This window comes from Stigmatopora argus, chromosome 15 (genome assembly GCF_051989625.1).
Source record: "Stigmatopora argus isolate UIUO_Sarg chromosome 15, RoL_Sarg_1.0, whole genome shotgun sequence".
Taxonomy (NCBI): Eukaryota; Metazoa; Chordata; class Actinopteri; order Syngnathiformes; family Syngnathidae; genus Stigmatopora; species Stigmatopora argus.
The window spans coordinates 10,433,852-10,449,910 of NC_135401.1; the positions used below are offsets into that span (position 1 = coordinate 10,433,852).

Consider the following 16,059-nt stretch of genomic DNA (forward strand, 5'->3'; position numbering starts at 1 on the left):
GCGGTACGGAAAATGAATAAATGAAAGAATAATTTATTTCTGAAGGAATAAACAAATAATTTATGTAGTTGGTATGCATTACATTATCTATTTCCATACAGTACCCAAGCTTTGTACATACTTCTTAACTTTCTGAGGTTCGGTTTCATAGGCTCCTGCGAAGACAAAAACTGTTCGTCACCATCAAACCACCGAGCAGGGCACTTTTTACAAGAACCACTGCAGTTCGATACCTTTTGTTTGGGATCTAAATGGAAGACGTCGACAAGCGGTGCAATGGACGGACGGCCGTGAGCACACTGGAAGGGCAACTGGCAGGATGATAAAGACGCCACCAAACTGTGGCACTCGTCTCGATTCAGTTGGTCGTTAAATTTGATGGCGCCTGTTGGAATGTGGAAAGCATTTCAAGTCGGACACTCAGACCCAAAGGAAGATGATGATAGTGATAATGTAGAGTTGTTTTCTGCACTTACCGTGGCATGCTACTGAGGCGAGGACTTTCAGCACTGTGAGCGGGAGAGTTCCCTTTACTGTACCGGTAGAGCGAAGTAACTAAGTAACACACACACATACCAAACAGAGTGGGACTTCTTACTGAGATATAAAAGGCCTTAACTGCTCTGTTCTGAAGTCAGGTCAACCAAGATATGTAATGTGAAAATATTATGCATGTTATATAGTTTCTATAAGCTGTACAATTCAACAGATATTTTTAATGCCTCTGCATAGAGCTAAATCAAGGCCAAAAGTATTGAATGCAAAAATGCAGTTTTGAAACAGAAGGGCGAAGGTTTGCTTTACTTCCAGGTTTTTTTTCTTAATTCCAAAACAGATGATGAATTAATAAATATTTCATGACAGTGGAAGTCTGACTGGAGAACAGATTATTTCTAATTTCATTATTTCTGAATGGAAAAATAATTTCAAAAAAAAAGTGTAGGGTCTTCCACAATCAGCTCATGTTCAACTTAGGTAAGTTCCAAAATATATTTTTTAAATATTTCCATTAAACATGGACATTTCACTCTTACCTCCATCTCCTCTTGAAGGTAGTCCTGATTGCAGAAAGGAAATGAAAAATGACTAAAATGGTCAAAGTCGGTCACATTCAATATTATTTTCAACACCAGCGTGTAGCATAGACCTACCTCGACAAGACGTTTGATTACAGATGGTCTCTTCCGCCGAAGCTCTGTATTTTCTTTTTCCACAAAACAAACCGGCACTTTCGCTACGAGCACTTGATTATCCTGGCTCGGTGAGAGCGTCACTTCTAGGCCCAACCTCTGCAAATCAATCTGATAAGACCTGGTTGAGGACACATTAAGATGCCTGTTAAATATTAAGTCTAAATGGCCATAAGTGGTGTAACATCTTACGGCGGCATACTGGGGGACATTTTTAACATTTAACATATACTTGAGCTAGCTCACGGAAGTGATCAGTGTTACCAACTGAGGAAGGTGGTTGCCATATTGAGCAACTTTTCCAAACCCTTTCGTGACAAACAATGATTAAGACGACTTAAGTGTGATGTTTTGTATATGATGAGAAAGGAGTCCAGTAGAAGGCAACCACACAGTCAATTCCACTGGACATTGAGTGTGATTTACCACAAAATATTTGAACAGAGATATGCAGACATCTTGAGTTGAGTCTCCCTGATATTGATCATGTCTCCCTGATGCCAGTGAGCCAGATAAAATATCCCAGATTTTGTGTCTATGGAAATGAGTATTTCTTTTGTGAGTCAGTGTGCAGACAAAATAATAACTCTTGCACTGTGTTTGAAAAGGATTATTGGGGGGAAAAACTATTGGAGATTTTATTCTAAGGCCATATTGCCCAGCGCTGTGAATGCTGCATTGTGCTAGTTAATAAAGTGTGCCCATGATGTTGTGTCAAACTTGTAGAAATATTCACCTGATCATCCTTATTTCCTCTTCAGGGACACAGATGTGTAGGGGTGGTGAAATAGTGGATGAACACAGACGTTTCTCGCCGGGTGTGTTTGGATCGTGTTCAAAGGAATCTGTAAGGGTGCACAGTTCTTTGACTGAGAATCTCTTTTAACTAGTGATGACTGTAACATTCTTATTATTTGTGTTGTGTACCTGCTATTAGATTTTCAAGACGTACTCTCTCATGTGCAGCGTGTTGGTCCAATAGTACTAAAAGATTCCCTGAAATTCAAATGCAATCAATATACGTATATTCATTCATTTTCCATACCGCTTATCCTCACGAGGGTCACGGGGCAATCAATATAAAACACAAAAACAACGACGACGAGTAACAAACTAAAATCATCCACCATACCTTCAGTGTTCGTATCATTAGTTGTATTGATAAGGCAGGCAAGAAACTTGTTGTCAACTTGATTGATCACCTGCAAAAAAATCAAATAAAATAAAATTAAATAAAATCCACCCCGGAACTTTGCCACCGAGGAGCTTTTTAACCGCCTCAGTGACTTTAACCCCAGAGGAGAATCTTCCGCAGAGTCCCAGGTCTGTTTCGTCATGGGAGGGTGTGTTGGTGTAGTTGGGGAGGTCTTCAAATATTTAGCCCACCCAATATCCTGAGTCAAGTCCACTATATACAGTGTTGGTGGTCATGGTTCTACTTCCTCCAGGCTAACACTGTTATGTGAGGGCTCACAGTGCTTTATAAGAAAATATGAAGCCTCGAAAAACCGATTCCAAGCCTCGCAATAACCACACTAAAATCTATGCATATCTAGATTACTGGTGGATTTTATATCGATACGCTGGTATCTCGCTTCATGAACGGATATCTGGTCGAATAAGCCTTTTGTTGCCATATCTATTATATGATATTTTTGTTAGCTGCTAACATTGCTGCTAAGTTTTAAGACCGCTTTTGCCAGCAATAGATGCCCGATATAATTCAACTACTGTGGCAGTGATCATCTGCCTTTCTAGGTCAGTGGCATTGAGTGTGTTAAGGAAATCCCTGAGTGAGCCTTACCTTCATAGAGTGTATCATGGCCTTGGAGAACCGGTACGGATACAGGATGTTGTGGATCTTAACAGCCAACCCATCAGCTTGCCCACTTGAAATGTCTACACCCACCTTTTATCACATGACACCAAATTTGTAAATGCAAGTCTGAATTTGTACAGTAGATTTCAACATTTGTCAAATTAATTTACCTCTGGAGGACGCACAAACACTGGGTTGTTCCACTTTGAGTACAAAGACGAGATTGAGTTGAAGGTCTCGACATTGTCTTCTGGAAAGAAAAACCACAAAAAACAAAACCTAAAAGACACAGTTAAGGTAGAACAACTTTTGAATATAGGTACTTCTCTCAGTTCCTTCAGTACCTGTGTTACCTATCCCTGCACTAAGCAATCTTTCTCCTCTGTCTTTAGGCAAAAAGGGCAGCACTAGATCTGCTTGGAAGGGGTAGCACCTGTACTCCATCCCTACAGTAGAATACATTAATCCAATAACACAGTAATATCATGCAGTGTACAGTAAAAAAATGGAAACACTTCGTGGTGAAGCTTTAAATCTTATCATATTTCTATAACCTCAATAAAAATGTTCAATTCAATTCTTCTTCGAAATCATCTGTTATTTGATCAGGAATGCAGAGACTTTATTTTGTACTCTATTACAGCTATCTATCTTATTGAATAAAGACATTTCAAGTGACATTATTTAGTCCAAAGACTGCTAATGACTCACCTGTTTCAGAGACAACACTAATGGCCATGTTTGTGATATCAGACGTACAGCAGACCACCTTTTCTTCCTTCGCGGGTTCCTCATATTTGCTGAGGCCAGTTACTTTGTTGATATAGACTGTTTTTCCCGTTTCGGTATCAAAGTGATGGAGCCAGTCTGTCGATGTGGTTGTCCCCTCACAAGTATTAGTAGTAGTTCCAGTGGCATCGTTAATGCTTTCTTGTAAGCATTCATTAATAATGGGACTGGAATTATCTCGAGAAGCACAGCCAAGTGGGGTTTTGTCTGTTATTGTGTTTTGTTTCAGGCGGTTGAGTTTGCCTGCTAAGGATGGTTTGCCTGATGTGTGTTTTATCTTTGTGTACCCCAAGTGATTAGCTATGCAATGGGGCTCTTGTTGTCTCTCCTCGTTGGTCTCTTTGATATCACTTTTTATTTCCTGGTTCTGGGAAACAAGACCATTCTGGGTAGATTCTAAAAAGTTTCCTCGAAATAGTTTACCATTATTGTTGTCCTCCAATGAGGCAACCTTTGTTTCAACAGATTTCCCATAAATTCTTCTAAACTTGTCAAGTGACCCAGACCCCACAGCTACTACTTTGGAAACCTTGGAGATGCCGTGAGAAAAGCTTCTGTGAGTTTTGAGAGGTAATCCAGCATTTTGTGAGATAAGGGAGATTTTGCGTTTTGAATGATGCTGATGAAATTGTTTCCTTCCATTGTGCTGCGAATCCTGCAGACATTGATGAATGAATGGAAAGGTGACACAAATCTTTCTGGAAGTGTTTTTTTCTTCTTCCACGTCCTGCGGAGCAAGAGTTGTTGTTTGTGATAACTTGATCTTTTTTTCAATCTCCGCAGTCTGACTGAATCCGGATTCTGTCTTTTCTGCAACATCGTTGGAAGGGTGCAGTTTAGTCTGATCAACATGTCCATCATTTTCAGTTTCAAGCACATCAGATAGAATGTGAGTCTTATGTTCACGATGAACGGATAGCGATGCGCACATGGAAGTGGTATGGACACTATGGTCAAAGCTAGTGTCTTCTTTTGCCACGTTGTCGACTTTAAACAACCTTGGGGATGCATTTTGCAAGTCATCTTGGGAGAGCACCAATTTCTCCTTGCACAGAAAAGCTTTTACAGCCTCCTCTACGCAAAGCAAAACACCATCCCAGTCTTTGAACTCCATTAGGGTTTTGGCAGGCTCGAGACTAATATCATACTCCGAATAGGAACATTTAATATTAATGACATATATTCCATAAAAGTCTTGGGTGCGTTTATGTGAGGGGCTTCTAGCGGCTGACTGTTTTTCTGGGCTGTCGTTCCTCTGAGTTGGACTACCGAGTTTGCGTAGAAGCGTATTCAGCAGTGTGTGTATGCGCGTCCTTAAAAGTAGTCTGCCATTCACATACAGAAACTGCAAGCTGCTATTGTAGTGGCCCTCTCTGCCAAGGTAACCCATCACCTCAAACGGGGCACGTGTGTGCTGGATCCTTCCCAGTTTCCGAGCTCGAGCCAGGCCATGGATCTGAACGAACCTGTGGTAGGTGTCGCTGACTTTCGGGAGCTGCACCATCATGGCTCCCGTACAGTCATTCTTCAAGGTGAAAGACACAGAGGGGTGCATTAGAGACACAGCCTCTATCCGATGTCTGATTCTCTCACCTTCCAGGACAATATCCACCCTCTTCCTGCGCACGGGCATATTGTGGAAGAAATTGCAAATGACGACTGTAGTTCCAGTAGTTGGTCGGGAAATGTCATTTTCAAACACATCCATTCCTTTACCATGCTTGAACATTCTCACAAGGGTCTTATCCGTGTTTCTGGCCCGGGATGAGATTTCTACAAGTGTGGCTAATGAAATTATACTTGCTATGGCTTCCCCCCTGAAGCCGTAGTACCTGAGCTCATCCAGATCGTCCAGTGAGTGACATTTGCTGGTGTGGTATCTGTTCCCCACGCACGCCATGTCCTCGGCGCTCATTCCGATGCCGTTATCAATCACCTGGACCCGGAACGCGTCCAGGTCCACCCGGACGCCCACACACGTCGCACCGGCGTCGAGGCTGTTGAGGACGAGCTCCTCGACGCATTGTTGAAGAGAAGGGACGGCAACGCCAGAGCGAATTTTCACCCTAACTTCTTCGTTCAGACATTTAATCATAACGCTTGCAGATTTTCTTTAGGAACGTGACCGTTCAACGTCTTCGCGTCATTTCCGGAACTCATCAGCAGGGTCAATTCTCGCAGCAAGAGGTAATTTTGAGTCGTACATTTTTTCCCCAAAAGCTGGTGTTTACAGTTTAAACGTAGGAAGATCCGTAACCGGAAACTAAAAGTTAACTGCCGTAAATTCTTCGAGTTGGAATCAGTAGACCAGTGGTAAGGCGTCATCTACTGCACTGGAAGTGATATTGCAACGACTTGATTGGATTATTGTTAATATCAACTATTTCCCCATATGTCAAGACCCTGGGATGTGAATAATTTCTCACGGTTTAAAGTCTTTAATTCCCAATTTAAATGTTATGGCTCTATATCTTTTCCGAACTAAAGATCATCATCTCATCATTTTACAACAAGGCCCACAAGCCCACAACTTTAGCACCGCAGATATCATGTGCTAAAGCTGTAATTCCACCTAATGTACACGAAGAATAATGAATCGAGAAACAAAACTAAACAAAAATATTAGCATCCATGGCTCAACCATGATGATAATACCAGTTAAACAAAACTAATTAAAAGCACTTCAGTATCACGGATGATGACCACATTGTCGTGAGATCCATTAGAACTACTTAAACCAATTTAGACCATAGTATACTTTTAGCCTAGTAGTATATTAACCCCCACAGTGGCCAAAAAGTGCGCATAGGTAAATTGTAAAGTTGTAGATCACATTTTTGACGCAAAGGGGCAGCATCGGATTTCCAAGCGAGACGCCCATTCTATGAGCGCTTACAACAGTTTTCCCCTCACGACTAATATAATACAGTATCAGCTCCCACGAATACAGCAATTGCCTTTGTTAAAAATCAAAGATTTCGTTGGGCTACAACGATTCTCCCAAATTACTCTAGTTTTAGGGCAGCCTTTATGAGCGTTCTTGCTTTTTACTGAGATCACTGCATCCTGTTCCCACACATCCTTGGCTATCTCGACATGTTGCACGCCTGAGCTTGTAAACGGAACCTGACATGACAAGGCGCCAAGGACCAATTTGACTGCTTTTTCGAGAAGGAACGATCTGGGGGTAAAAGAAATAACACAGATTATTAATGTTGTGTCTTGAATGTGCCATCATATCCTCGCATTTACAAACAGATGTGTGTCTGCTTCTCCTTGTTTCAGCCAGCAACAGCATCAGCATCAGCATCATAAGCAGTATCAGCATCCCCTCTTCACGCTCTCCGCCTTTCTCCTCCTTCCGCCCTTCCAACACCTCCTCCTCTTCCTCCCCAGGGGCCACCCGTGAAGGAGGCTTGTGCGCCGGGGTTTGACCGGCAGTCACGCCGCTGAATGACCGTGGATTAGCTGTATGCTCACATCGACAAGAAAAGAGGAGCCAGCGCCTGAGCGGGCTCACTTGCAGCCATGGCTGAAGGAGGAGAAGGAGAAGATGAGATTCAGTTCCTCAGAACTGTGAGTACACGTTTCCTGATGACTTCTCTTTGCCGTAATGTTTTCATCATTCCACTGAAAATGTGGTTTCTGTCTAAATCAAGTAGCCATCCTTGTTTTTTTGGTTTCTATTAGAATCTTGATAAAGCCTTGTAGACACAATGAAGATAGTAATAGTACAGTATGGTGTCTTCTTGTTTTCGCATCATCGGAGTGGTAGTATGTAAAGGCACTGCAGTTTTTCATTTGAGAAGTTGACAACAAGTCCAACAAGCTCCTTATATCGTATCTTCCATGTACATCCACAGTGGCTGGTTGCTGCAAAATTCAGTTTCTGTGATTACAGGATTTGATGACAAAGGGATGAGTAGTGGAACTCTCTGTGTGATATATTGTACAATCCAAACACAACATTATGTATGCTAGTAGCAAACACTTCCAGGAGGAGGAGTCACAGAATGCGTCTTTGTCAAAAATATTGATGTGTCTAATGATGAGATAGGTTTTGATTGACACTGTTAAACAAATTTAACATTGTGAGAAGCATTTAGCCTATTGACAGTTGTTCTAAATGTTTCATTTCCTTATTAAGCAAAGGGTTTGCGCTTTTTTACTGTTTAATTAAAGTGCCAAGAGAGAAATCAAATATTTCAAATATTTTCTTTACACTATTTGAATCAATCCACAAAAATGATGCAAGGCATTTATAAAACTACAGCCACAGCAAAAGGTGTTTCGTTAGAGAAAAAAAAACTGAACATAATTGACTTTTTACAGCTTATCACATTGTGCCGGTGTACTTAATGTTGGGGTCGGTGAATGCATTTTAATGTCGTAGCCTGGCAGTGAGGGCAGACAGTTGCTCCAGGCTTGATCTGTGCAGCAAAGGACTATGCAACTAAGGCTACCAAGATTTATTCTAATATTCACTGTCACTCCTGATCATAGCAATTCACTACAATATAGGCCGACAAGAATCTGTTTGAATGTGACATGTAGTGCAGGATGTCTCGGTTCCCGTTTGAGAAAACAGGAATGCTGTTGACGAAAATAGATAAAGACATAATGTGGCCAATCATGGTCAAATTCAAGGAGAGTCAAATCTTTGCACATAGGACTCCTATATATAAATATTGGAAATGTAGTAGAAAGCAGATTTCCTAGTGATTGTTTTGTCTTTGTCAATGTTTAGACATTTTTATGCAATTATCAAATGGCTATACCCAAATATAACGGTCAGATGTGAACAGGGATCCAAGAAACTTGACCCTGTGCCACAGAATTTTAGCTTGAATGACGCGCATAAGTCATGGAGTCCTTAATGTGTACTTGATGCACTTACCGCCCCCAAGAACAGCAGTGATCTTTTAAAATGGTCCTTCCTCTGCCTCGCTGTCGTCCGATACCCCCGCGACTCTCAGCCACTCAACCTTTTAACCGCAGTGCATAGAGGTCACCACATCAGCATGGCTCCTAAAAGAAGCTGACATTTCTGCTCATCTTTCCCGGGAAAGAATATATTTAGCATAATTTCACAACTGCATTTTTTAAAGGTATGCCTATTTTTGGATTTGGTACTTTTAGGTCAGTGAATGAGCTTGGTGTGCATTGAATACAAATGTGGAGCTTTGTGGTGCAGTCAGGCTGCACCAGACGTGCCACAACAGAACATAGTGCAGAAATTATTCATCAGTCCAAGCACGACATGGATGAAGGGATAAATGCGTGCTTACACACACAAACGCACACATATGAAGACCGCACACACTATACTTGTATATCATAGGTGCTCAATTCTCAGTTCATTCCTGCATAAAAGAATGCTCAACATGGATACATGTAAACCTAGATAAACAGAACAGCCTGAATGCACCCATGCAGTAGACTGACTGTTAAGATGATGTGCCATGTATTGAAATCACCACTTGGATGCTTTCTGTATTTGGAGGCTGTATGTTTCTCGCCGGCATTCAAATGCCATTCGTTATTGGCGTCGAAGCGCTTGATAAAGCAGTTTGAAAAATGCCTCTTCTCCAACAACAGAAAGTAATTTCCCTGGAGTGGAAGCAGAAATTACCCCTGCTGGACTACTGCCTATAAAGCCAACTCCGAGGGAAGAGATGAAAAGAAGTGAGGGAATGCCTGAAGTTGTCTAGGTTGTGGGTAATACAGTATTGTGTTGACAGGAAGAGGAGCCGTGCTGATTGCGTGCCAGGAGACTCAGTGAAACCTTTCCTCCAAACTGTTGTTATAAGGCTGCAGGAACATATTGTGTATACATCCTTATTGGAATTGGACGTACGCCAAGATGCACCAACGGTGGCTTTATAATGAGCTGGACTAATTTGAATAGAACAGAAGCTTACAATCACATGAATCACACTGCGTATTAACCACAAAGTAGTTCTCCTAATGAATGGCAGTTTACTGTGTGTTGTGCCATTAGAGTGGACACAGTTGGAAGCAAAACTAGGGATTCAGAAAAGCGTGCCTTGGGACGATAAGTGCACAAACAAGTGCAACCTCACTGTTGCAGGGCTGCGCACAAGGAAAATATAACATTTGGTAACTTATTATTAGTGTGAGTGAGCCTAGTGACTTTTAAAAGGCTAGACTCGCTCTGTGACTCATATGCTAGGGCAGCTCTCGGCTTATTTATGTGAAGCCACCGGTCTCACTTTGGATCATGGCTATGACTCTTGGTCGAGTAAAATAGAGGAAGGGTATAGGCAGCAAATATTAATTACTTGCACCCGGAGGGAAGAAAAATGGTGAACAACACGGAGCAGGCGTTAAGTGTCAAATGTGGTAATCAGTATGTGTTGACACATCAGTCTCAGTTTCCTCGCCCTACCTAGAATTTTGTTTACTGCTTTTTTCCTTTCACTATTACAATCAAATATATGTTTATTCATTCATTTTGCATGCCGAATTTCCATTGTCCTCACAAGGGGCGGGGAGGTATTGGAGCCTGTCCCAACTAATGACGGGCAAACCAATCACATGCTGCAATGGCATAAATGACCATTCGCGTGCATACACTCATACCTATGTGCAATTTCAATTTGGAGTGCCCAATCACCATGTGTGTTTTTGGAACGTGGGATGAATCCCACGCAGGCATGGGGAGTCCACACAAGTAGGCTGGATATACATATAGACTACGATATGTATAGTATATATCTTTACATGTTGTATATGGGCGCTGCATGTGAAAAACCTCCCTTTTCATATGTCGCTTCCGGTTACTGACGTCAAAGGCCAAAAGTGGAAGATTTGAATTTGGATTAAAACTGCGTGTTGAGCATTTTTGGTTCAATTTAAAAACATAATGACTACAGGATGTGGGTCAGTGAACTCCCACCTACCAAATTCAGTAAAGTACTCCCTGAGGTGACAGTGGAACTTTAAACGTCCTCAAAATGTGGCTTAGTCCATACTGCGCTGAGGCAACATTATTGGTGAAATCCCTCAAATTTCTCATTTAGAATCACCCTTTACAAGTTCATATTACTTGTGCTAAGCTTAACTATATTGATTTGTCACTATAGTGGTGTTTGGCGGTGCTAATTTCCTTCTGTTGCATAATGAAGTTCCATAGGTAAAATTGGTCATTTTAGGAAGCGAGAACTGAGCTAGACTGTGAGCTCACAGACATGCATGTGTAAACCTGCTTTAATGAGCTATTGATTGTGCTACCAAATGAAGAAATTTCCACACTAGTGTCAGTGGCATGCGGCAAGCAGCCCTGATTGATCTTGCGTGTCAGAGTGTGAATATTTAGCAAGGCAATGAAAGAAGCAGTTATCTGTGATTCTTTTTTTCTCTGGGTTATACCTCTGATATGATGTGTGCTCATTACTTGAGCCTACACAATGGTGTAGTTGGTTCGATACCTTTATATGATATTGTAGATTTATGATCAGTATGCGTTTGAGAACAAATTGTTTATGCAGTAAGATTTTTTTCAACGGTATTATTTCGAAAAGCCTTCGTCTTAGTATAAACCTAAACCAAAATCACAAAATTGACTTGGACTGAAAAACAGCCAGTTGTAGGCCATACACAGAGACAGGTAACCATTTGTACTGACAATCATACATACAATCCCGCAATTATTCGATCTAATTAATTGACCTAATTAATCGACCCTGAGAAAACAAGGAAAAAAAATCCAGGTCCAACTATTGCTACGCAAACGTCCCTAAATTATACCTAACAATTGATTTTGTGGTCACTCACAAATAATGAAGGAGTGGCAATTCTAGTTTGAGCCCTAACCAAAAAGAACGACAAGAATTAAGTAAGCACATTTTGAGACCTCATATATATGTAAACTCAAAATGACTTGGTTGCTCTGACTACATCTTAACTGAAGCCAAGTGCTTATTAGGTGCATGGAGGGATACGAGTTTGTTATCCCCTCCTCTCTCTCTCAAGAGGATGAGCATGCCCTGAAAGCGACGAGGCATGTTTCCACAGAAACAATGTCAGTGTGTCACATATTATTCATTAAAAGTCTTCCTTCTTTTGGCCATGCTTGTGAATCATTCTCTTACACGCATCACTTCTGCTATCTGCCTGTAATGTGGTTCAATGTTCTTCCTTCCCGCAGTGCCCCTAGTAAGCCATTTAGAGAGGTGTTAACTGCAGCAATCTGGTGCTCTTACTTTGCCCAAAAGGGGAGGGTAGAATCTGTCTCTAAGGCTTGAGGCATATCCCATCAGGAAACATTTGAAGCTTTGGGCAAGTGCTTCAATATAGCGTTATTTGCAATGATTAAACTGCAAGTACAAATTGTAATGTTTTGACGGAGCTTCAGAGCCCAGGTTTAACAAGCACTACAAGTTCATAGTTTGGCTGGGCCTGTGACTTATACTCAAGTGCAACTTATATCTTTTATTTTTTCACTATGACCGTCAACAACTTGTTTTGTTGTGTTTTCTAGGCTATAGCTATCCATAAAACTGGTAATATGTTACATTAACAGGGGCCTATTTTGTCTGTTGTTCCCTATTTACTATTACTTTAACATGTTTGTTCTTATTTTCTAATAAATTGCCACAATTTCTTCCATTCTTCTCCACTCAAATATTGTCTTATCGCATCTCAGCTGAGCTTAGCTGACACATCAAGTCATTAACTCTTCACCTGAATATTATCAACAGCCCCTCAGCAAACAGTGCTTGACATATCAGTGTCACAGCTGAAAGACTCTTAGCTCTTCTCTACAAACAAAGCTACATTATTACTTGAACATGGAGAAGGAATTGGACAGGCCATAAATAAATAGGATATCAAGTCTCAAAACTTGAGTTTTTTCAACCAAAATAGGAACATTTGAAACAATCTGATAGCCATTATTAATCAATAAGCATGATCTAAATACATATAGATCAATTGACATCTGGTACAGCACAATAATTAATTCCAATTAATTTGAGATACCTTAAATATGCAAAATAATAAGAATCATTCATTTCCTCAGCAAACTAACAGAGTCAATGATACATGAATTGTTGTAGATACTGGTTATGAGTAGAATAAAGTTGTGAGGTTTACGATTTCAATATCAGCTGCAGTCTTTCTTCTGTGATATGCATGTTTTTCCTCTTTTTATGTCTTCTCCTTGGCTTTTTCCCCATGTTCCATTCTCAGTTTAAAACCTCCATATGATTTTGAGTTGTACAAAAGCATTTTTGTAATTGTCAAGTTGTAAAAAGTGTCCTACCAATAATTGGGGACCTTTATAAGGTGCCTTGTCCAAAGTAAGCTGGAAAAGACTGAAGTTTGCGCATGACTCATGTTTACGATAAACAATTTTAGGAAATTAATCCTAGATGGTTAATATATTCCCGACTCTCTAGTGGTTAAATATGGTGAACTCATGTGTTATATTATGGCAAATTTCGATTAAGTCAATCTAGAAAGGTAAAATTAAAAATGAGTGTGTCACACAGAGAGTGATGTGAAAATTCAACGATTTTCTCTTATATCAAGGAAGGATTGGCATTTATTACACCGAAAGGCAGCTGTTTAAAAATTTAGTTTGATACTAGTAAAGTAGCAGCATTATGACTACTGAGTTTAGAAACACAATTGGTGCCTATTGACATTTTACTGGAAACTGAAGTACTAGAATTCACTTTGTGTACACGGTATGACAAATGTACTTCTTGTGCATCTCCCCCATTGGGGCTCCAAGAAACCCTTTTACCTAAAAATACAGAAAATTTCACAAAAAGCCTCAATTCCCTTGGTAAACGAGGAGGAGGGAATTGTTTCTAACAGAACAGACCCCTACTGTCATGCTGCCTCATAACCCCAATAACGTCATGTATGACGGTGAAAATAATACAATACTCAGGCATCTCATTGACAAGGTTATTTTTTTCTCTTGTATAACCTTTATTTTAAGAGACTTAAGCTAAATGAAAAAATCCTGCCTGTCACATTTAAACTATCACCCTGCAGAAGCATTGCTACAAGGAGAAATGACACAGACTTTATTCCCACAGCCAGTGTTTTGGTACTGTCACAAGCAGACAGGCTTCACACCTCCAAACCAGGAAGGGCTTTTATCTACATTCAGAGTTCATTAAAGTGTCATGGTTTCTACCGTGAATATTTATGTTTGAAAGGAATTGTCTTCACTAATTTGATAGAGCATGGAGCACATTTGGATAATGTATTTCTTTAATTGGCCCTCTATTTTACATGTACATTTTTATTCTGTGTCTTTATTACATTTACAAATGACCTTTCCTATGAGCCTATTCAAAGTTGCTTTCCTTGACTGTAAAGGAATCATATAGTACATATTTTTGGGTTATGGCATTTGATTTAGGGCATCCAACATTTCAACAACTGTCTCTCATTATTTTACCTAGAGTGGGCTGAATAGTGCTTTGCTGCCATATTGTGGAATCCCAGTGCCAATGATCTACTATGAAATGGGTTGTATTTAGATCTTTTCGCATCTATAGGCAATTATAGATCTCATGTTTTCCTGTGTACTATGTGACTTGGGATTTGAACATGTCACTCATGCTACGTTCTTACTTAGTACTTGTTATTCATTCAATTAATTTCAACAATTTACAGGAAATCTTGTGAACATGTGAAGTCACAGAATATACAAGTTTGGTATTGCTTTTTGCTAGATTTTTATTGGATGCAAGGAGATGGAATCGAACTCTGGTGGGTTCCGGCCCAAGTTTACCCTGTCCAATACGCTCTGAGAGATTAAGTCTGGTGATTGGTATGGTCACTATACCGATGCACTATACAATAGTGCATTTTGAAGAGCAGACGCTCCAAACACTTTATTTTCGCGATGCAAAAAAACTCCAAAAGTCTTGTCTTTTATCTCATGCATCCAAAGAGGGTGGTGGGTTGAAACCGGAAAAATGCCATATTGCTCTCATTTAAATGCTCTAGTGCTACACACACAGGTCTCAGAGGTAAATGGATTGTACAGTGTGGTTGCAGTAGGCACACAATGCAGACTGCAGGATTATAGATTAACACAAGACAAGTGAAATGAGAGAGTGTGAAAGGAATATATCGTAAAGAATCCAAATTCAATCTAAGGTACCCTTGGAGACTCAACTCGAGCCCAACATTACCTTCAGATAATAAAATTGTTCTCTTTGATGGCATTATAGAGCTGTGGGTCTTCACGTAACATTTATATCCTTGATCCTGAGCTAGGGAGATTTTCAACCCTAGACTTAAAAGGACTCTATATCACTCAATTCAACATATTCACTATGAGTCACGGTGATATATGTTCAATTCATTTTAGCAAGAAGGTGCTGGCAATGAGGTATCATTGTAGAAAACTGGTTCATTAGGAAAAACTTCATGTACCAATGCAAATATACATATAACAAATAAAAAACAGAGAGAAAGAGCAATTACGCAGAATTTGAACCTTCTTCTAAACTGGATACCATATAGCCCAACTAAAAAAAGTGTGCCCTGCCCATTGGCGGCCTAAGGCTTATATTTTCGATTTCCACGCAACCCTCCCCAACACACAAATGAGTACCAAAATGTACTACATGCATGCATCAGAGACATGGAGTCACTGTCTTAGGAATTTTTTCATCATGCTGTACTGTAACAGAAATGCTTATGGATATTGCTACTTTATTACCACCACAATCTGCTCTCAGCACATTCCTCACATTAAATAATGCAGCTGGCCATTGTATAACAATTTCCCGCCCTCCCCTTTCCCGTCCCATAACGCCACATATCAGCAGATTTCTGCTTAGTCTGCTATTGCTAAAGTAACTAGTACAAGTTCAGCATTTATAGTCTTCAACACTATCATACTCTTTCCGCAACAGTAGATGCATGTTTTTAGCAGTTCTGTTCTAAGAAAAAATCATTTTGCAGAAGTAGCTTCTGGCAAAGGGGGATAATTGAACTCATATCCAATCATGCAGGCAGTGAGTGCTTCGCAACAGTGGAAGAAAACTTAAGCAGAAGCACTGCAGTCAGGGAGTTGAGCCATCTGCATGAATGTTGTATGATAGGGTTATTTCAACGTCAACCCTTGTATATTAGCAATGTTTTCATTAGGTTTGAAAAGTTAGTCATACATACATACATACACACACAAAAATCCAACATGTACATTTCTATGCATTCATTCATTTTCCCTTCTGCTTATCCTCCTATGCGAGGGTGCTGAAG

General features: G+C 40.3%; 2 protein-coding genes across 4 annotated transcripts in view; one reads left to right on the forward strand and one right to left on the reverse strand.

The window, feature by feature from the left end:
- Window positions 1-17: 17 nt before the first annotated feature.
- mlh3 (mutL homolog 3 (E. coli)) lies at window positions 18-6,192 on the reverse strand. 3 transcript variants are annotated; one of them, XM_077621495.1, is made up of 13 exons: window positions 5,392-5,668; window positions 3,721-5,323; window positions 3,354-3,455; window positions 3,180-3,259; window positions 2,995-3,099; window positions 2,323-2,392; window positions 2,118-2,186; window positions 1,927-2,035; window positions 1,152-1,311; window positions 1,035-1,058; window positions 477-555; window positions 234-385; window positions 18-155 (listed from the first exon to the last, which is right to left on the reverse strand). In XM_077621495.1, the coding sequence occupies exons 1-13, from the start codon at window positions 5,515-5,517 to the stop codon at window positions 84-86; spliced, it is 2,751 nt and encodes a 916-aa protein (XP_077477621.1). In that variant the 5' UTR covers window positions 5,518-5,668; the 3' UTR covers window positions 18-83. The 3 variants fall into 3 exon arrangements, with proteins under 3 accessions (XP_077477621.1, XP_077477619.1, XP_077477620.1); XM_077621493.1 differs by having other exon boundaries at window positions 3,721-6,189; XM_077621494.1 differs by lacking the exon at window positions 3,354-3,455 and having other exon boundaries at window positions 3,721-6,192.
- The window catches only part of LOC144090169 (ryanodine receptor 3-like), a 77,125-nt gene continuing 66,831 nt past the window's right edge, over window positions 5,766-16,059 (forward strand). Inside the window, exons 1-2 of the mRNA XM_077621496.1 lie at window positions 5,766-6,985; window positions 7,084-7,374. Of these exons, the coding sequence (XP_077477622.1) occupies window positions 7,327-7,374 (48 nt within the window). The 5' untranslated portion in view covers window positions 5,766-6,985; window positions 7,084-7,326. The remainder of the gene's footprint in view (window positions 6,986-7,083; window positions 7,375-16,059) is intronic.